The following is a 20,744-nucleotide window of genomic DNA, read 5'->3' as shown; positions in this document are numbered from 1 at the left end:
ATACTAGATATCTGGTCTCTTGCCTGAGTAGGAGGCACTGGAACTAGTGGGGACCCAGGGCGGTCATTTGATAGCAGATGGTGAGACAGCAGTCTCCACACAAGAGAGTGAGATTGTCTTCATTCGACATCCACCGCACTTCTAGAGATCCACATCACATATGGTTGGCATGATGAGATCTGCACAGCCTAACCCACACATGTTTGTGTTCTCTTGTGCAGGTTAGCATCTGCAGGAGTCTCCAGCTGAAGGAGGACAGCCGTCAATCTCTGAGGAGGAGCAGTCAGAGAATGCACCATCACATAACTTTCCACCTTCCACGAGTTCACGGTTGGCCTTAGAATCAGGGTCACAAGCTGGTAACAGCACCACACACATGCCCGAGCAGCTGGCTGAGGCTGAGGCAGCCCAGGCCACTGACAGTCGGAGTACTGTGGGTGGCCAGGCCCATGTTGAGCCCCAGGCTGATGATGAGCCTCTTCTGTCAACAGCACGGGGCATGCTGGAGTTGCCGAGAGAGGTAAGGCAGCATGTGATGGAGCTGCCAGAGGCCATGCGCAACCATAAGTGGATGATGGAGGAGTCCATCCATGTCATAAGTGCTGCCATGTCTCACACAGCTTCCTCCATTAAGAAGTTGGTGACCCTCATGGAGAGCCAGATTCCACAGATGTGCGCAGAGCTGAACACCATCGCCTTGGCCACGAGCTCAATGTCAAAGCGAGAGAAGGACAAGGCACTTCGAGTCTTCTCCAGCTCCTCATCCTTCTCTGGTAAACAGGAAGGTTCTAGTGAGGGAGGAGAAGAGACTGACCTCCACAGCTGGGGGCTCCCCTCATGTCACACTGAGTGTGGACGGTGACTCCTCAGCCCCTCCGCCAGTGAACCCACTCCAGTAGCTGCAAGGATGAGGAGGCTCCTGCATCCGTGCAGCAATCCCAGCCAGTTGGGCCCCTCCAGGTCTCGGGCAACCAGAGGACAGCTGCCGAAGTCATCCCAGGCCAAGGGGCAGCCTGATCAGCAGCCTGTCTCCAGCCCAGCTGCTAGGACTGGGGTCACACCTCAAAAACATATAAAGAAGACACACTTGGGGATCCATGGGTGTTTTCCATTTGCTATTTATATTGTTTCATAAACCTTTGTCATTAATACAGTTCACATTAATTGTTGTGAAATGCTCATTCTTTCATGCCTGAATTGGGAACTGCTGCCTTCACTCTTGCTGCATCATTGGGCTGTCATTGTAGACAAAGGCTGCATTTGGCTAGCATCTCAGATGTGCCAGAGCATGTGGCTATGCTGGGCGATGGGCACGGAATCGAGATACAAAGGAGGCAACAGACTGAATGCATTGACATGGTGGCTGGAAGCGGTTAAGTATGAGATTGTCCCTTACCTCCCTGGCCCTTCTCTCAATGTGCTTGGCCTCTGGTGCAAGCGGTTCAAGATCCTGCGCTGCCGGCTCATTAGCCTCCTCATGTCCTCCTTGTCAGTTGAGGACTGGCGATCAATCATGTCCTCTTCATGCAAGGCCTGCTCCCTCTGCAGTGCTAGATTGTGCATAGCACGGTAGACCACCACAATACGCAAGACCCTCGCTGGGGCAGGGCAACAGAATCTCATCTTCAGCAGCCCAATAGCCTACTCGATGGTCACTCAGGTGGAGCCATGGCAGGTGTTGTACCTCTCTTCTGCTGCAGTGCGAGGGTTCCTCACAGGTGTGAGTAGCCATGTCTTCAATGGGTAGTCCCTGTCCCCAGGAATCCATCCCCAAAGGCGAGGGGTGAGCCTGAAAAGCTGTGGCACCTGGACTGCCAAAGTTTGAAGGCATCTTGGCTGCTTCCCAGGAAGTGGGCTCACACCTGCAGGAAATGCTTTCGGTGGTCAGAGACCAGATGAACATTGATGGAATGAAAGCCTTTCCTATTGATGAAGGTGATGTTGGAGCCTTGATGGCCACATGCATGCAATCTATCACACCTTGCACCTGGGGGAATCCAACGATGGCCCCAAAACTGATGTCCCTCTCTGCCTGACTGTCACGATCAGCTTGGTAGTGCATATACTCACTGGCTCTCTTGAACAGGGCATTGGTTAGCTCCTTGACACAGCGGTGGGCTGCTGCCTTGAAGATCGCACACATGTCTTCGGTGGATCTCTGGAAAAAGCTAGGTGCGTAAACATTGAATGCCACTGTGATCTTCAGTGCCACTGGGACAGGGTGACCACTGGAGCCCATAGTTCACAACTCGTTCTGCAGCATGGCACAAAAGTCAGTGATGGCCTCCCTGGAGAGCCGCAATCTTCGCTGACACTGCCATTTCAAGGTAGCTGAGTCGCGTCCGGTACACTCAGTGGCACAGGTGGGCCCTTTTTGGCATGGCTGTCTACTATCATTCTCCTCTTAGAGCTTCATGGGCAGGCCCTGCTGCCTCCTGGCCCTCCCTCTGTTGGAGGTGCTGCATCACGCCATTGGGGTCCACAATGACAAGGTGTATGAGACCCATGCGAGCTGATCAACAGGCCTCACGTGCACTGTCCTTGCACAGACAAATTTGCCTTGGCGCCTTTGCCAGCCCCCACGGAATACACGCTAATGGCCCTCACTACCAACCCTTGCAGAGAGCCTGTCCAGCACCCAGGTGTAAATCAGGCTGAGTGTAGATCATGCCCATGTGTAGCCTGTGCCGGGTATAGATCGGGCCGGGTGTAGATCGGGCCGGATGTAGATCGGGCCGGTTGTAAATTGGGCCGGATGTAGAATAGGCTGGGTGTAAATTAAGCCAGCGTATATCAGGCTGGGTGTAGATCATGCCCATGTGTAGCCTATGCCGGGTATAGATCGGGCTGGGTGTAGATCGGGCCGGTTGTAAATTGGGCTGGGTGTACAATAGGCTGGGTGTAAATTAAGCCAGCGTATATCAGGCTGGGTGTAGATCATGCCCATGTGTAGCCTATGCCGGGTATAGATCGGGCTGGGTGTAGATCGGGCCGGTTGTAAATTGGGCTGGGTGTACAATAGGCTGGGTGTAAATTAAGCCAGCGTATATCAGGCTGGGTGTAGATCATGCCCATGTGTAGCCTGTGCTGGGTATAGATCGGGCTGGGTGTAGATCGGGCCTGATGTAGATCATGTCGGGCGTAGATCATGCCTGGGCGTAGCCTGTACTGGGTGTAGATCGGCCCAGTTGTAAATCAGGCCGGGTGTAGATCTGAGCCGGGTGTAGATCGTTGCGGGTGTAGATCATGCTGGGTGTAGATCAGGCCGGGTGTAAATCGGGCCGGGTGTAGATCGGGCTGGGTGTAGATCGGGCTGGGTGTAGATCGGGCTGGGTGTAGATCGGGCCGGGTTTAGATCGTTGCGGGTGTAGATCATGCTGGGTGTAGATCGGGCTGGGTGTAGATTGGACTGGGTGTAGATCAAGCCGGGTGGAGATTGGGCTGGGTGTAGATCAAGCCGGGTGTAGATTGGGCTGGGTGTAGATCAAGCCGGGTGTAGATTGGGCTGGGTGTAGATCGAGCCTGGTGTAGATTGGGCTGGGTGTAGATCGAGCTGGGTGTAGATTGGGCTGGATGTAGATCGAGCCGGGTGTAGATTAGGCTGGGTGTAGATCATGCCCAGGTGTCGATCGTTGTGGGTACAGATCATGCCGGGTGTAGATCATGCCGGGTGTAAATCGGGCCAGGTGTAGATCGAGCCGGGTGTAGATTGGGCTGGGTGTAGATCGAGCCGGGTGTAGATTGGGCTTGGTGTAGATCAAGCCAGGTGTAGATTAGGCTGGGTGTAGATCGAGCCGGGTGTAGATTGGGCTGGGTGTAGATCAAGTCGGGTGTAGATTGGGCTGGGTGTAGATCAGGCCGGGTGTAGATCGTTGCGGGTGTAGATCATGCTGGGTGTAGATCGGGCCGGGTGTAAATCGGGCCGGGTGTAGACTGGGCTGGGTGTAGATCGAGCCGGGTGTAGATTGGGCTGGGTGTAGATCAAGCCGGGTGTAGATCATGCCGGGTGTTAATCGGGCTGGGTGTAGATCATGCCAGGTGTAGATGGGGCTGCGTGTAGATCGTGCCAGGTGTATACCCGGCCCGATCTACACTTGGCTCATCTACACTCAACCCGATTTTACACCCGGCTCAAACTATACCTGGCCCGATTTTCACCTGGCCCGTTTAACATCCTGCCTGATATTCATTTGCATTGAATTAAATTTTCTACTCACGAGTAAAAGTGAGCATTCACCTCACAAATCGAAGGCTGGAGCAGTGGCTGGATATGTGCATCTGATAAAGTGAGTCAGCATATATTACACAATGATGCCTTCATTTTGACCTTTGTTTGTGGTAGAAATCTTTTCGAAACATGATCTATCCCATTTCACTGAAAAATACTATGGAAAATCCCAAATTTCTTCTATCTCTTCTATGTCATTATTCAAGGATAACTGCTTTGTGAGAAAGAAAAAAAGAATTTTAGCTATCACCATCAAGAGGATAGTGTCAAATTGATGTAATCAGATTCAGACACATCACAAATGACCCAGATCCCAACATTCTTTTATTACTCAACAAGCATACTTGTGGTGTTATTGTACTGATCAATTTGTTTTTTTTAGAACAATGGCCATGATTTTACCTCCCACAGCCTGGCAGATACTAGGCTCTTGGTGTGGGCAGCAGTTCCTCAACCCCTTGCCAGTGACTCCAGATCCTCCTTCATCCTTGATGACAGCGGGTGGTACTGCAATTGTACAGGAGGCCCTCAACATGCTGGGACCCTCCAAGCCTAAGGTATCCAGAGTATGAATGCCAAGATCTCCTCCCTCTTTTTTATGGCCCTTGGTGCTACATTTCAACCTTTCCCCTGTCAAGGGGCTCGAGGCAAGGGATCCTGCTATGAGGCATCAAGTCTGGAGTCTTGCCGGTGGAGCGCTGTGCACCTGCATGGTGGGCGATGTCTTGCTAAATGAAGGAAGGTGATAACAAGGCTGCATAAAGGTAAGGCTTTATTGGTCAACTTGCATCTTAGTAAGGATCGAAGGAATTACGAACATACAAGGGTATCGCGAGCCTCCATTGCATGTATCACATGGTGTTTCTCCTGGGGTCATTAATCTGGCGATGCTTGGCCAGCTTCCTCCTCCTCATCCTCATCATCAGAGGAGGCATTTCGGTCCTCACTATCCTCATTGTGCAACGTCTCCCTCCTCTGCAGCAACAGGTTGTGCAGTTCACAGCAGACCACCATGATATGTGAGACTCTCGCCGGGGCATATTGAAACATAGAAAATAGAAGCAGGAGTAGGCCATTCGGCCCTTCGAGCCGACTCCACCATTCATTATGATCATGGCTGATCATCCAACTCAGTAACCTGTTCCCACTTTCGCCCCATACCCTTTGATCCCTTTAGACCCAAGAGCTATATCTAACTCCTTCTTGAAAACATACAATGTTTTGGCCTCAACTGCTTTCTGTGGTAGCGAATTCCATAGGCTCACCACTCTCTGGGTGAAGAAATTTCTCCTCATCTCAGTCCTGAAAGGTTTACCCCGTATCCTTAGACTATGACCCCTGGTTCTGGACTCCCCCACCATCGGGAACATCCTTCTTGCATCTACCCTGTCAAGTCCTGTTAGAATTTTATAGGTTTCTATGAGATCCCCCCTGACTCTTCTGAACTCCAGCGAATATAATCCTAACCGACTCAATCTCTCCTCATACGTCAGTCCCGCTATCCCAAGAATCAGTCTGGTAAACCTTTGCTGCACTCCCTCTATAGCAAGATCATCCTTCCTCAGACAAGGAGACCAAAACTGCACACAATATTCCAGGTGTGGCCTCACCAAGGCCCTGTATAATAGCAGCAAGACATCCCTGCTCCTTACTCAAATCCTCTCGCTATGAAGGCCAACATACCATTTGCCTTTTTTACCACCTGTTGGACCTACATGCTTACCTTCAGCAACTGGTGTACGAGAACACCCAGGTCTCGCTGCATATTCCCCTCTCTCAGTTTATAGCCATTCAGATAATAATCCGCTTCCTGTTTTTGCTACCAAGGTGGATAACCTCACATTTAACCACATTATACTGCATCTGCCATGCATTAGCCCACTCACTCAACTTGTCCAAATCACCCTGAAGCCTCTCTGCATCCTCCTCACAACTCACCCTCCCACTCAGTTTTGTGTCATCTGCAAATTTGGAGATATTACATTTAGTTCCCTCATCTAAATCATTAATATATATTGTGAATAGCTGGGGTCCTAGCACCAATCCCTGCAGTACCCCACTAGTCACTGCCTGCCATTTGGAAAAAGACCCATTTATCCCTACTCTTTGTTTCCTGTCCGCCAACCAATTTCCTATCCATTGCAATACACTACCCCCAATCCCATGCGCTTTAATTTTACACACTAATCTCTTATGTGGGTCTTTGTCGAAAGCCTTCTGAAAGTCCAAATAAACCACATCCACTGGCGCCCCCTCATCAACTCTACTAGTTACATCCTTGAAGAATTCTAGTAGATTTGTCAAGCATGATTTCCCTTTCGTAAATTCATGCTGACTCTGCCTAATTCTACCACTATTCTCTAAGTGCTCTGCTATAAAATCTTTGATAACGGACTCTAGAATTTTCCCCACTACCGACGTCAGGCTGACTGAAGGGCTCCACTGGACTGATCTAGGCACCTAATGTGTAGACCAATAGCCTGCTCTGTGCTCACTCGTGTTGTCTCGTGGCAGGTGTTGTACCTCTCCCCTGCATCTGTTTGAGGGTTCCTCATAGGCATCAGTAGCCATGTCCTCAGTGGGTAGACTTGGAGGTGAGGCAAACAGTGGAGATGATATGAACCACCAGCAAAAAGTCATAGATAGGCTAGCAGAATGGACAGAGAGGTGGCTGATGGATTTAATACTGACAGTGTGAGGTGATGCATTTGGGCAGAAGGAATAGAGAGAGGCAATATATACTGAATGGCACACTTCTGAAGAATGTGCAGGAACAGAGGAACCTGGGGGTGCAGTTGCATAGATCTTTGAAGGTGGCAGGACATATTGAGAGAGTGGTTAGTAAAACATATGGGATCTTGGGCTTTATAAATAGAGGCACTGAGTACAAACGCAGGGAAGTTATGCTGAACCTTTATAAAGCTCTGGTTAGGTCCCAACTGGAATATTACATTCAGTTCTGGTCACCACACTTTAGGAAGGATGTGAGGGTCCTTGAGAGGGTGCAGAGGAGCTTTACCAGAATGGTTCCAGGGATGGAGAATTTTAGTTACAAGGTTAGGATGGAACTGCTGGGTTTGTTCTCCTTAGTCATAGAGTCATAGAGTTACACAGGAGAGAAGCAGGCCCTTCGGCCCACCGTGTCTGTGCTGGCCATCAAGCACCTATCTATTCTAATCCCATTTTCCAGCACTTGGTCTGTAGCCTTGTATGCTATGGTGTTTCAAGTGCTCATCTAGATACTTCTTAAATGTTGTGAGGGTTCCTGCCTCTACCACCCCTTCAGGCAGTGTGTTCAAGATTCCAACCACCCTCTGGGGGAACATTTTTTCCTCAAATCCCCTCTAAACCTCCTGCCCCTTACCTTAAATCTGTGCCCCTTGGTTATTGACACCTCCACTAAGGGAAAAAGTTTCTTCCTCTCAACCCTATCTATGACCCTCGTAATTTTGTATACCTCAATCAGGTCTCCCCTCAACCTTCTCTGCTCTCAGGAAAACAACTCTAGCCTATTCAGTCTGTCTTCATAGCTGAAATGCTCCAGCCCAGGCAACATCCTGGTGAATCTCCTCTGCACCCTCTCAAGTACAATCACATCCTTCCTATAGTGTAGCAACCAGAACTGTACACAGTACTCCAGCTGTGACCTAACTAGCTTTTTATACAGCTCCATCATAACCTCCCTGCTCTTATATTCTATGCCTCAGCTAGTAAAGGTAAGTATCCCATATGCCTTCCTAACCACCTTATCTACCTGTGCTGCTGCCTTCAGTGATCTATGGACATGTACACCATGGTCCCTCTGACACTCTGTACTTCCTAGGGTCCTACCATCCATTGTATATTCCCTTGTCTTGTTGGTCCTCCCAAAATGCCTCACCTCACACTTCTCAGGATTAAATTCCATTTGCCACCGCTCTGCCCATCTATTTCGTCCTCTAATCTAAGGCTTTCCTCCTCACTATTTACAACATCACCAATTTTCGTGTCATCTGTGTACTTACTGATCAGACCTCCTATATTCTCATCTAAATCATTAATATACACTACAAAGAGCAAAGGTCCCAGCACCAATCCCTGCAGTACACCGCTGGTCACAGGCTTCCATTCGCAAAAACCTTAGAACAAAGGGGATTGAGGAGATATTTAATCGAGGTGTTCAAGATTAAGACAAGCTTAGATAAGTTAGACAAGGAAAAACTGTTCCCATTAACAAATGGTACAAGGACAAAGGGATACAGATTGAAAGTTTTGGGCAAAAGATGCAAGGGGAATATGAGGAAGAGCATTATGCTGCAGGTGATAATTACCTGGAATTCGCTGCCCACAAGGGCCGTGGAAGCATAGATGATCAATGACTTCAAGAGGACGGTGGATGGCCACCTGAGAGAAATAGACTTGCAGGGCTATGGAGATCAAGCTGGGGAATAGAACCGACTGCACAGCTCCATGGAGAGCCGGCATGGACTCGATGGGCTGAATGGCCTCCTTCTGTGTCGTAAGTGACTCTATGATTCTAGACTTTGTCCCCAAGGATCTATCCCTGAAGGCACGTGGGAGGTCAGAAAAGCTCCGGCACCTGGATTTACCTCAAAATATAGGCATCGTGGCAACCTTCCAGGAAGTGTGCACAGACCTGCAGGATCTGTTTACAGTGATCGCAGACAAGTTGTACATTGAGGGAGTGGAAGCCCTTCCTGTTGATGAAGGCTGGTGTGCTGGAGCCTTAATGGCCACATGTGTGCAGTTGATGACACCCTGCACCTGGGGGAATCCAGCAATGGACCCGAGCCCAATGAACCTCTCAGCTTGAGAGTTGGGATCCATGCAGAAACGCACATAGTCGCCTGCCCTCCTGTAAAGGGCATTGGTGGCCTCCTTGATGCACTGATGCGCTGCTGACTGTGAGATTCCACACATGTCCCCAGTGCATCCCTGGAATTATCCTGAGGCGGAAAAGTTCAGTGCCATGGTGATCATCAGCGCCACTGGCATTGGATTTCCACCAAGTCCCTTGGGGCACAGTTTGTCCTGCATCATAACACAAAGGTCAGTGACAGCCTCCCTGGAGAGGCAGAGTCTTTGTTGGCACTACTCTTCGGTCATTGGTGGATAATTGAACCTTGACCAGTAGACCCTCTCTGGAGAGTAGCTCCTTTTGCACGGAGGAGGCTGATGGCTTTCCCCTCTGCTCCCTTCTCCATCATTTGGAGACCGATGCTGACCCTCCTTTGGGATCACAGGTTGTTGTGGTACCGCTGCCAGTGCCTGGACTTCCCTCCTGCTCTGCTGCACCTCCTCTTCAACGGGCTCTCCGAAGCCTGGATGAATGAGGCCCATGATAGGTTCAAGGCTTTCAATGCCAACAGTGACCCCCTTCCCCCACTTGTCACTTCTGATGAGTAGGCACTTGCCCGTTGCCCCGCAATGCTGGCACCTTTGGCCCCACTGCTCAGACAATGCTCGATGCCCTTCCTTCTCCACCCTGCCTGGCAGTTGATGCTGCCTCTCCCGGTGGCCTCCCCTTGCAACTACCAATGAGCTTCTGCCTCCATGTTACCTCCTTCAACCAGGCGAGGCTCTGAAGCCCCATGATTCCTGAGCGCCGTTAATATAATTTAAAACTAAGATTAAAATTCCTGTCACTAAGCCTCTTAACTACCGTAATTGCCTACCAGGGCATCGATGTCTACTCTCCGCCCTCCATGTCTGCCACTATCGTTAATTTTTTTTAAATGTATTCGTTCATGGGCTGTAGGTATTGCTGGCTAGGCCAGCATTTATTGCCCATCTCTATTTGCCCTTGAGAAACTGAGTGGCTTACTAGGCCATTTCAGACCGCATTCAAGAGTCAACCACATGGCTGTAGGTCTGCACTCACATGTAGACCAGACTAGGTAAGGACAGCAGATTTCCTTCCCTAAAGGACATGAGTGAACGAGATGGGTTTTTACAATAATCGACAATGGTTTCATGATCACCATTAGACTAGCTTTTTTTTTTAATTCCAGATTTATTAATTGAATTCAAATTTCACCATTTGCCTTGGTGAGATTCGAATCCCTGTCCCCAGGGTTTTAGCCTGAGCCTCTGGATTACTAGTCCAATGACATTACCACCACGCCACCACCTCCCCGGGAAATTGGGAAGGGACGGTATGACGTCGGACTTCTGGTCCAACATCTCCTGTCACAATTTAATGCCCCTACCACCTACTTCCCTCCCCCCCCCCCAACTGCCTTCATTCCCGTCCCCAAAGTTCACACAAAATTCTGCCCTTTATGTCTGTGCTACCTTTAACTGAAAAGGAAGTGACTGTATTAGGGGAGATTCTGAATTTATCATTCTTCTATCCATTAGGCATCACCAAGGAATGTGTAGGGAGGTGGTAATACCAGGTAACTGTTGCTAGAGTTGGCAAAGTATTTGTAATACAAAAATTGCAAAATTCTGCTTTTTGACATTGCACTCTCAAATACAGTGATATAATTTTAGACTGATATTGTAGGTGTTTTGTATAATTAAACACATATATGAATAGCTACCTAAACTTCAGAAGGCATGTTCACCATTTAGCTACAGCTTATTTGCCAGGGTTTAAATGAGTGGTTTTAGAGGTCGGTGTATCATAGGGAAGTTGAAGTAGGCGGATATTACTTTCAGAGTCAGAACATACAACCCCTTAACTCTTGATTGGTTCCTTGTTACTTTAGCTGTGAAACCAGCCTGAAATAGCATTCAGCAGCTTCTGCTACGACAATATTCACAGATTCTCTTTGGGCTACAAGCATTTTATAATCCCATAAAGTGAATTTTTAAACTGTAATTATCATAAAAGCATGCTTCAAGAAAGAACATTAGAATAAGCAATATTTGTTGAAGATTGCATCGAAGATACTGGAAAAGTAAGGTAAATCATGTTGCTAAAAAGGAGAACAAATTATAGCTAGTGAGATGACTCATGGAATTGTTTAATTTGGTTATTGATGGTTACATATTAAAACAGTTAATAACAGGAACATCTGTCTTGTTATTTTTAAAGTACTAGTGAGAAAATGAGACACTGGCTATGAAAAGAAAGCTATTTTATGACTTTTTAAAATGCTCCCCAATAACCATTGTCTCTAAAAATGGTTACAGCAATGTTGCTTCTGGCGAGAGTAGTGGTTCATTGCACTTGAAGAGTAATACTGCTGGTTGCATGGAAAGGGAGTTCACACTTGCCCTCTTAAAGGGTGAAATAAGAGTGAGGAAAGGGAACAGCAAAATGCTAATGGAGAAAAGCCACAGATAACCAGCTAATATTGTGTAGGCAATTAAGAAAGGTTTCAGGTTGTCAACACATAACCATTGGGAATTCAAACAGGTAATCAGTTAGATTCTTAACAAAACAGTAAAAAAGCAGATGCTATATTACATTATAATTGACTAGCAACTGTGAAATGGTAATTACTTGGGTTGTAGTCATCACTTGCTAGTTAAAATTAATATTGTGATGTACTTTAAGGCCATCAACTAGCAAGTATTCTAGGTTTTATGGGCAGCCAGTTGAAAAAAAAAAATTCCAGCTCGTGCCAGAACATGAAATATTACAATAATAATGTTGCTATAATATTAGGACTGGGTTTAATATTGCCATGCTATTAAGGATAGTCTTACTCCTCCTTTAATGTTAGGACTAACTTTGACCTTGCTGTTACTTCGACCTAACTTCAACTCTACTCTAAAGTTACTGCTAATTATCTTAACTTTATATTAAATTATTACCAACAGCAAACTTTAACCTGTCTCTATTATTGAGGGCTAATATTAACCCTACTTTGGTATCTAAACTAGTTTTAACCCTGCTGTAATGTTAAGTACCTATAACATAAACTCGATCTAATAACTAAGTCTTAGATTCATTTCTGGTAATAGAGGCATGGCAGGGCTCCTCAGTCTCATTGAATGCACATCCTCTGCTATGTGGGAATTCCAGGACAACCACATGTGCAGAAAGTGTCATCAGCTGGACGAGCTTGAGCACTGGATTTTGGATCTCAAGCAGCAGCTGGCATTGCTGTGCTGCATCGATAAGGCTGAGAGCTACATGGATAGCATGCTCCAGAAGTTTAAGAGTGTGCAGGCACCGCGAACTAGACAAGCAGTGTAGGAGTCCACAGAGTGTATCTTGCTCTGTAACTGGTATTCAGTTCTGAATGCTGGTTAATGTGGTAGTCCGTCTGGGGAGTACAGCCAGATCCAAGTCCATGGTTCAGTTATGGAGTGGGGGAGGGGGAGGAGGAGGAAGTTTTTAAAAAAAAGTGATAGTAATGGGGGGATTCAATAGTTAGGGGAACAGGCAGGCATTTCTGTGGCTGCAGAGATGTGGTTCCAGGATGGTATGTTACCTCCCTAGTGCCAGGTCAAGAAAGGTATTGAGCACCTGGAGAACATTCTGAGGAGGGGGAGTGAACAGCCAGATATCATGGTCCATATCGGTATCGTTGAGAAAAGAGGAAAAAGGGATGAGGCCCTGTGGATAAATTTGAGGGAGCTAGAAAAGAAATTAAACAGTGGGACCTCAAAGGTAGTAATTTCTGAATTACTCCTGGTCCACAGGCTAGTGAGTACAGAAATGGTGAGGGGAGGGGGGTATCATGTAGATGAATGTGCGGCAAGAATGATGATACAGGAAAGAGGGCTTCAAATTCCTGGGGAAAACGTGTAGAGGGTGAAAAATTCTAAAAATGCTTTCAAGACAATTTTTTTAGCCAGTACATCGCAAGGTCAACAAGAGAAGGGGCAGTTCTAATCTAGTTTTAGAGAAAGAAGCTGGGCAGATGGAAGGAGCATGTGGGAGACCATTTTGGTGGCAGTGGTCATAATTTAGTTAGATTTGGCATAGTTATGGAAAAGGACAAAGATGGGTCAGGAGTAAAAGTTTTACTTTGGGAAAGGTCAGTTTGACTAAGCTGAGATCTGCTTTGGCAAGTGTGGACTGGAACCAGCTACTTGAAGGTAAATCAGTGTCAGAGCAGTTGGAGGCATTCAGGGATGAGATAGAGGGGGTTCAGAACAAATAAGTTTGCACAAAGAAAAAAGGGTAGGACTTCTAAATCTAGACCTCCCTGGATGTCAAAGAGCATACAATGTAGGATAAGGCAAAAAACGGAAGCTTATGTCAGATACTGAGAGATCATTACTACAGAAAACCTAAAGGAGTATATAAAGTGCAGGACTGAAATTATTGAGGAAAGCAAAGAGAGGGCATGAAAAGGAAATCAAGGAAAACGCAAATATGTTTTGTTTTATATTCATTCATGGAATGTGGGCATCGCTGGCCAGGCCAACATTTATTGCCCATCCCTAATTGCCCTTGTGAAGGTGGTGGTGAGCTGTCTTCTTGAACCGCTGCAGTCCATGTGAGGTAGGTACACGCACAGTGCTGTTGGGAAGGGAGTGCCAGGATTTTGACCTGTGACAGTGAAGGAATGGCAATATAGTTCCAAGTCAGGATGGTGTGTGGCTTGGAGGGGAACTTGCAGGTGGTGGTGTTCCCATGCATCTGCTGCCCTTGTCCTTCTGGGTGGTAGAGGTCTTGGGTTTGGAAGGTGCTGTCTAAGGAGCCTTGGTGAGTTGCTGCAGTGCATCTTGCGTATGATACACACTGTTGCCACAGTACATTGGTGGTGGAGGGAGTTAATGTTTGTGAATAGTGTGCCAATCAAGCAGGCTGCTTTGTCCTGGATGATGTCGAGCTCCTTGAGTGTTGTTGGAGCTGCACCCATCCAGGCAAGTGGAGAGTATTCCATCACACTCCTGACTTGTGCCTTGTAGATGGTGGACAGGCTTTGGGGAGTCAGGAGATGAGTTACTCGCGCAGGATTTCTTGCCTCTGATCTGCTCTTGTAGCCATGGTATTCATATGGCTACTCCAGTTCAGTTTCTGATCAATGGTGAACCCCAGGACGCTGATAGTGGGGTATTCAGCGATGGTAATGACATTGAATGTCAAGGGGGGAATGGTTAGATTCTCTCTTGTTGGAGATGGTCATTGCCTGGCACTTGTGTGGCACGAATGTTACTTGCCACTTATCAGCCCAAGCCTGGATATTGTCCAGGTCTTGCTGCATTTCTATATGGACTGCTTCAGTATCTGAGGAGTCGCGAATGATGCTGAACATTGTGCAATCATCAGCAAACATCCCCACTTCAGACGTTATGATTGAAGGAAGGTCATTCATGAAGCATCTGAAGATGGTTGGGCTTAGGACACTACCCTGAGGAACTCCTGCGGTGTTATCCTGGGGCTGAGATGATTGACCTCCAACAACCACAACCATCCTCCTTTGCACTAGGTATGATTCCAACCAGCAGAGAGTTTTCCCCCCGATTGCCATTGACTCCAGTTTTGCTCGGGCTCCTTGATGCCATACTCGGTCAAATGCTGCCTTGATGTCAAGGGCAGTCACTCTCACCTCACGTCTTGAGTTCAGTTCTTTTCTCCATGTTTGAACCAAGGCTGTAATAAGGTCAGGAGCTCAGTGACCCTGGCAGAACCCAAACTGAGCGTCACTGAGCAAGTTATTGTTATGCAAGTGCCGCATGATAGCACTGCCGATGACACCGTCCATCACTTTACTGATGATCGAGAGTAGACTGATGGGGCGGTAATGAGGAAATGAGGTAATGAGTGGTGATGAGTAAAAATTACTTCTCTCAAAGGGTCATGAGTCTGTGGAATTCACTACCCCAGATTGCGGTGGATGCCGGGACATTGAGTAAATTTAAGGAGAAAATAGACAGATTTTTAATTAGTAAAGGGTTGAAGGGTTATGGAGAATGGGCGGGAAAGTGGAGTTGAGGCCGAGATGAGATCAGCCATGATAGTATTGAATGGGAGAGCAGGCTCGAGGGGCTGAATTGCCTACTCCTGCTCCTAGTTCTTATGCTCTGATGTTCTTAATTGGCTGGGTTCGATTTATCCTGCTTTTTGTGTATCAGACATACCTGGGCAATTTTTCACATGGCTGGATAGATGCCAGTGTTATAGCTAAATACAATAAATACAGTAAGAGCAAGAGGATAACTAAGGAAAGAATGGGGCCTATTAGAGAGCAAAATGGTAACTTGTGTGTGGAGGCAGACGATGTGGACATCATTCTTAATGAATGCTTTGCATCTGTTTTCACAAAAAAGGGGGATGATGCAGACATTGTAGTTAAGGAGGAGGAGTGTGAAATATTGAATGGTATAAACATAGCAAGAGAGGAAATATTAAGGGATTAAACATCTATGAAAGTGAATAAATTGCCAGGCATGGATGAAATATATCCCAGGCTGTTAAGAGAAGCAAGGGAGGAAACAGCAAAGAACCTGGCCATCCTTTTGCAATCCTCTCTGGCTGCAGGCATGGTGGTGGAGGACAGCTAATGTTGTTTAAAAAAGGAGGAAGGGAGACACCAAGTAATTACAGGCCAGGTGGGCAAATTATGAGAAACAATTCTAAGAGACAGTATAAATCGTCATTTATATAGGCATAAATTAATCAGGGACAGTCAGCAAAGATTTCTTAAGGGAAGGTTGTGTCTGACTAACTTGATTGAATTTTTTGAGGAAGTAACAAGTAGTCTGAGGAGGGTAGCACATTTAATGTAGTTTTCATGGATTTTTGCTCAGCTTTTTACAAGGTCCCACATGACAGACTGGTCAGAAAAGTACAAGCCCATGCAATCCAAGGGAAAATGGCAAGTTTGATCCAAAATTGGCTCATTGGCAGGAAGCAAAAGTTAATGGTCAATGAATGTTTTTGTGACTGGACGGTTGTTTCCATTGGGGTTTTGTAGGGCTCAGTACAAGAGCCCTTGCTCTTTGTGGTATATACCAATGATATGGGCTTAAATTTAGGGGGCATAATTAAGAAGTTTGTAGATAAAAAATTAGTCAAGTGTTTGACAGCAAGGAAGAAAGCTATATACTGCAGGAAGCTATCAATGGACTGGTCAGGTGGACAGAAAAGTGACAATTGAAATTCAATCCAGAGAAGTGTGAGGTAATGCATTTGGGAAGAGCAAACAAGGCAAGGGAATGCACAATAAATGGTAGGATACTGAGACGGGTAAAGGAAGAGAGGGAAGTGTATATCCACAGATCACTGAAGGTAGCCTGATGGTTAAGAAAGCATATGGGTCACTTTCCTTTATTAGCTGAGGTATAGAATATAAGAGCAGCGCAATTATGCTAGATCTCTATAAAACACAGGTCAGACAACAGCTAGAGTACCAAGTACAGTTCTGGTCACCGCATTACAGGAAGGATGTGGTTGCACTAGAGAGGATACAGAGGAGATTTATGAAGGTATTGCCAATACTGGAGAATTTTAGCTATGAGGAAAGGATTGGATTGGTTGGAGTTGTTTTTTTTGGAACAGAGGAGGCTGAGGGGAGATTTAGTTGAGGTATAAAAAATTATGACGACCTAAATAGAGTCAATAGGAAGGATCTATTTCCCTTAGCAGAGATGTCAATAACCAGGGGCACAGATTTAAAATAATTGGTAGAAGGATTAGAGCGGAGTTGAGGAGAAAATTTTTACCTGGAGAGTGGTGGGAGTCTGAAATTCACTGCCTGAAAGGGTGGTACAGACAAAAACCCTCATCACATTTTTAAAATATTTGGATATGCACTTGAAGTGCTGTAACCTACAGGGCTATGGACCAAGAGCTGGAAAATGGGGTTTGGCTGGATAGCTCTTTTTCAGCCGGCACAGGCATGATGGGCCAAATGGCCTCTTTCTGTGCCAGAAATTTTCTGTGTTTCTACTAACTTTAAACCTCTGTAATTTTAGGACTAACTTAAGCCCTGCTTTAAAATTAGAACTAACATTTAACTCTGTTATCAAGGACTAGCTTTAACACAGATAAAATATTAGAACCAACTTTAATCCTGCTCTACATTTAGGACTAGGAATATAGGAATAACAGTAGCCCATTCAGCCTTTCAAGGCTGTTCCAGCATTCATTTAGATCATGGCTGATCTGTACCTCAACTTCAGTTCTTGCCTTTGCTCCATATCCCTTGATAACTTTACCTAACAACAATCTATTAATTTCAGTCTTAAACAATTCAATTGACACAGCATCCACTGTCCTTCCTAGTTTGATGTCAATTGCAAATTTAACCATTTTGTTTTCAATTTCAAAATCCAATTGAAGAATGTAAATTAAAAACAGCAGTGGTCCCAATAATGCCGAGGTCATAGAATATAAGAGCAAGGAGGTTATGCTAGACCTGTATAAAACACTATAGGCCATAGCTAGAGAACTGCTTACAGTTCTGGTCACCGCATTACAGATAGGATGTGATAGCTCCAGAGAGGGTGCAGAGGAGGGCCTAGAGGCACTCAACTCTGTACGTCGCCCAGAACCCTGACGGTATGCCTCAACCAGTAACCATTATTTTCTACCCTTTGACCAGTTTCTTATCTATTTCTATGCTTTGCTGTGAGCCCCCATAGCTTTAAGCTTAATTTGTAATTTTCCATGTGAATCTTTACCAAATGCGTTTTGGAAGGTCCAAATACACCATATTGTAGAGTTCACCATGGTCAATTTAAGGTGTCATTTCCGCAAAGAAATCAAGGAGATTGGTCAGACAGGATCTTCTTTGTCTAAAGTCACAATAAGTACTGTTTACTTAAATTAATGTTCAATATTTAACCCTCACGTTTACGACAAAGTGTGATACTATCTTTAAGCATAAAAAGGTAGATGCACTTGATCTCCACATCCACTTTTTAGTAAATGAGATGCATTAAACAGTGTTGTTCATTCATGTCATACTTTTCTAAGCACAGGTTATACTTACACAGTCAGTGACACCATTTTTCTCCAAAGCATCATTACCTATGTTTATGAAGTGTCCACAGGAGAGAACAGGAGGACAATTTCATCTGGCCATATGCATGATCAGTTTACTCATTATAATTCACTTCGAATGATTTAGAATGCCGAATTTCTGAGCCATTATCTCCCAATCCTACCAAGATAACTAATGTCTCCTCTAAGGAAGCTTTGTACCAAGCCTTTGGTTTATAGCACATTATTTTAATCATCATTGCTGGCAAAAAGCAAAAATCCCAGCTCATTCCCTCAGAAGTGCTAATATATGTGAGATACTTTAGACAATGGCTTAATCATGGCCATTGGACATCTGCATCTGTTCAATAAAATCACTAAAAAGGAAACTGACTAAAGACAAACAGCTTCTGCTATCCCTTCCTGAGTTTCCCAGAACTTATTGCAGAAATACAGGAAAGAATAGTCTGTTCTTTGGAAATCATATACCCATTCTTTATAAACACATTCATGACTTTGCTATACCTAAAGTGAAGAAATGTTCCCCAATATTTCTGGGAGGATGTGATATTAGTCCATGTATCCTGTTCAGTAAAATGTGTTCAAACGCCAGCTCTTAAAGTGGCCTGTAAATAACCTTAAAACATGTTGCTATTAATATTCCCTCTAACTTCTATTTGCTGTCCGCAGCCCATCTTTTGCGCTGCACAGTCCCTTTAAAATTGACACGCAGCTGTGCATGCGTACATCTTAAAGAGAACACTGCTTGTGTGTGGCCTGTTGTCTCCTGTGTAACACGTTCCTGATTGCTGCGTGGCAGCACTCCTGAGCAGCTGAGAAGAAACATTGGTTGCTATCAATTTTGTCGTTTGTGTTGATATATTTGATTTTGTTTAAGCTGAGTTGATTCTTTTCTATCTTTTTTTGACCTTTATAGAATTGCAGTTACAGACAGATAACATCAATGCACAGCGAAGCGCACAAACTAAAATGACAAGATGCCTTTTAATAAGTGTAACTACATTTGATGGAGGAATAACTTTGCACACTTTGTTCAATTCATCTACAAAGAAGAGCATTAAGCGGAGTCATGAACATCTCTAATGAGACTTCTGATTACATTTTTAACACAGTGAAGGCTTCAGTTTACCTGACTGATTTTATTGTCACTGCTATATGCAGTCATGTAATAATATGTACGGTGCAGCAGGAGTTGGAATTAAAATGTGAGACGAGATACATCCTCCTGTGCCAACATCTCATCTATGCTTCTATATATTTCGCCTTGGGCACTCTGACAAATGGTTTTCGACTCTTCAGCATTAACTTGCCCAGGATTCTTTGCTGGATTCTGTTCACAGTGCAAGTAACTTTTGCACAATGCATTATGCTAACTTTAACCCTAATGTCCTTGAACGCTTGTCTCGCTATTTGTTGGCCTTTGCGATATAATTCACTTGTTGATTCAGCTAAAAAGAAAATAACTGCAATAATGTGGATATTAGCAATGCAGAACCCATTGTGGTCAATAATATATCAAAGCCTGAATGTCTCTTTGGCATATATAATTGAAAAGGACAATAGCTGTCCGAATCCAATGAACGGGGTTGCTACGAGACAAATTGGAATTGCATTTATCCTCCTGTGTTTCATCATGATTGTGTTGAGCTACTGTTTAATATACAGAGAAGGAAAAAGGGCTGGACATTTTGTTACCTCAAATGTTCAAGCAAGGAGGACTATTCTTATTCATGGTGTGCAATTGAGCTTTTTCATTGTTCCTGTTTTGATCACAATAGGACTAGGTAAAAGGCCTAAATTGTCAATGTTGTATCTGGCCAATACTGTCATTTTCTCCGTGGCCCAGTGTCTTAGTCCTGTGGTCTACGGCCTCAGATGTAAGGAGTTTCAAAATAAGTTAAGGAAGACCAAATTCTGCTGCTGCACTAAAAATGGGAAGAGAAATGCCGGTGTTATTCAGCTGAGTGTAAGCCTTGCACCTGGCACTGTAACTGATACCCAGAGCAACCAAGTCTGCAATCCTTGACTATTGCGTCATTATTTTTACCAGTCTTGCATTACAGCATTTAATAGAATCATGGAACAGTACAGCATAGAAAGAGGCCATTTGGCCCATTATGCCTGTGCTGGCTCTTTGAAAGAGCTATCCAATTAGTTCCACTGTCATGCTCTTTCTCCATAGCCTCACAAAATTTTCCTTTCAGTTATCCAATCCCCTTTTAAAGATTATGATTGAATCTGCTTCCACCATCCTTTCAGGCATGTATTCAAGATCATACCAACTCTTTGAAAGAGTTATCCCATTAGCCCCCACCCCTGATCCTTCTCTGCAAATGTTCCCTCCATAATTGGTAAAATACTGTTAGGAAATAGGTAAATGTTTCAAATTGTCCAAAATATGCTATTTTTATTGTATGTACGTGATAGCTATATTAAAGGCCTAGATATTTGTATTTAAACAATTTTACAAAAAGGTAACTATAGTTTGTAAAAATCAATTAAACTTCAGCTGCTTTTATACAATGGTTACCAGTTTGAGACTATTATTTGCTTATAGCACCAGGGAGTCGACAGAACTGAACAGTTTTGCAATAACCTCTGGTTATGGAAAGCAGAATCTGTATTCATTGGAATCCAAGTGCTGATTCTCTGCTTAAT

At 45.1% G+C, this 20,744-nt stretch overlaps 1 protein-coding gene across 2 annotated transcripts; it reads left to right on the top strand.

Moving 5' to 3' along the window:
• The first annotated feature begins 10,984 nt into the window (after window positions 1–10,984).
• Window positions 10,985–20,520, top strand: LOC137374930 (odorant receptor 131-2). 2 transcript variants are annotated; one of them, XM_068041532.1, is made up of 2 exons: window positions 10,985–11,133; window positions 19,003–20,520. In XM_068041532.1, the coding sequence occupies exon 2, from the start codon at window positions 19,156–19,158 to the stop codon at window positions 20,110–20,112; it is 957 nt and encodes a 318-aa protein (XP_067897633.1). In that variant the 5' UTR covers window positions 10,985–11,133; window positions 19,003–19,155; the 3' UTR covers window positions 20,113–20,520. The 2 variants fall into 2 exon arrangements, with proteins under 2 accessions (XP_067897633.1, XP_067897632.1); XM_068041531.1 differs by having other exon boundaries at window positions 10,985–11,138.
• The last annotated feature ends 224 nt before the right edge of the window (window positions 20,521–20,744 follow it).

The sequence above is a fragment of the Heterodontus francisci genome, chromosome 11 (assembly GCF_036365525.1).
Source record: "Heterodontus francisci isolate sHetFra1 chromosome 11, sHetFra1.hap1, whole genome shotgun sequence".
Taxonomy (NCBI): domain Eukaryota; kingdom Metazoa; phylum Chordata; class Chondrichthyes; order Heterodontiformes; family Heterodontidae; genus Heterodontus; species Heterodontus francisci.
The sequence above is the reverse complement of the archived record's forward strand: the minus strand, read 5'-3'. Positions and strand labels throughout refer to the sequence as shown.

Bases quoted from the DNA above. Each gene is read 5' to 3' on its own strand.
- LOC137374930 (XM_068041532.1), top strand. From the start codon at position 19,156: ATGAACATCTCTAATGAGACTTCTGATTACATTTTTAACACAGTGAAG.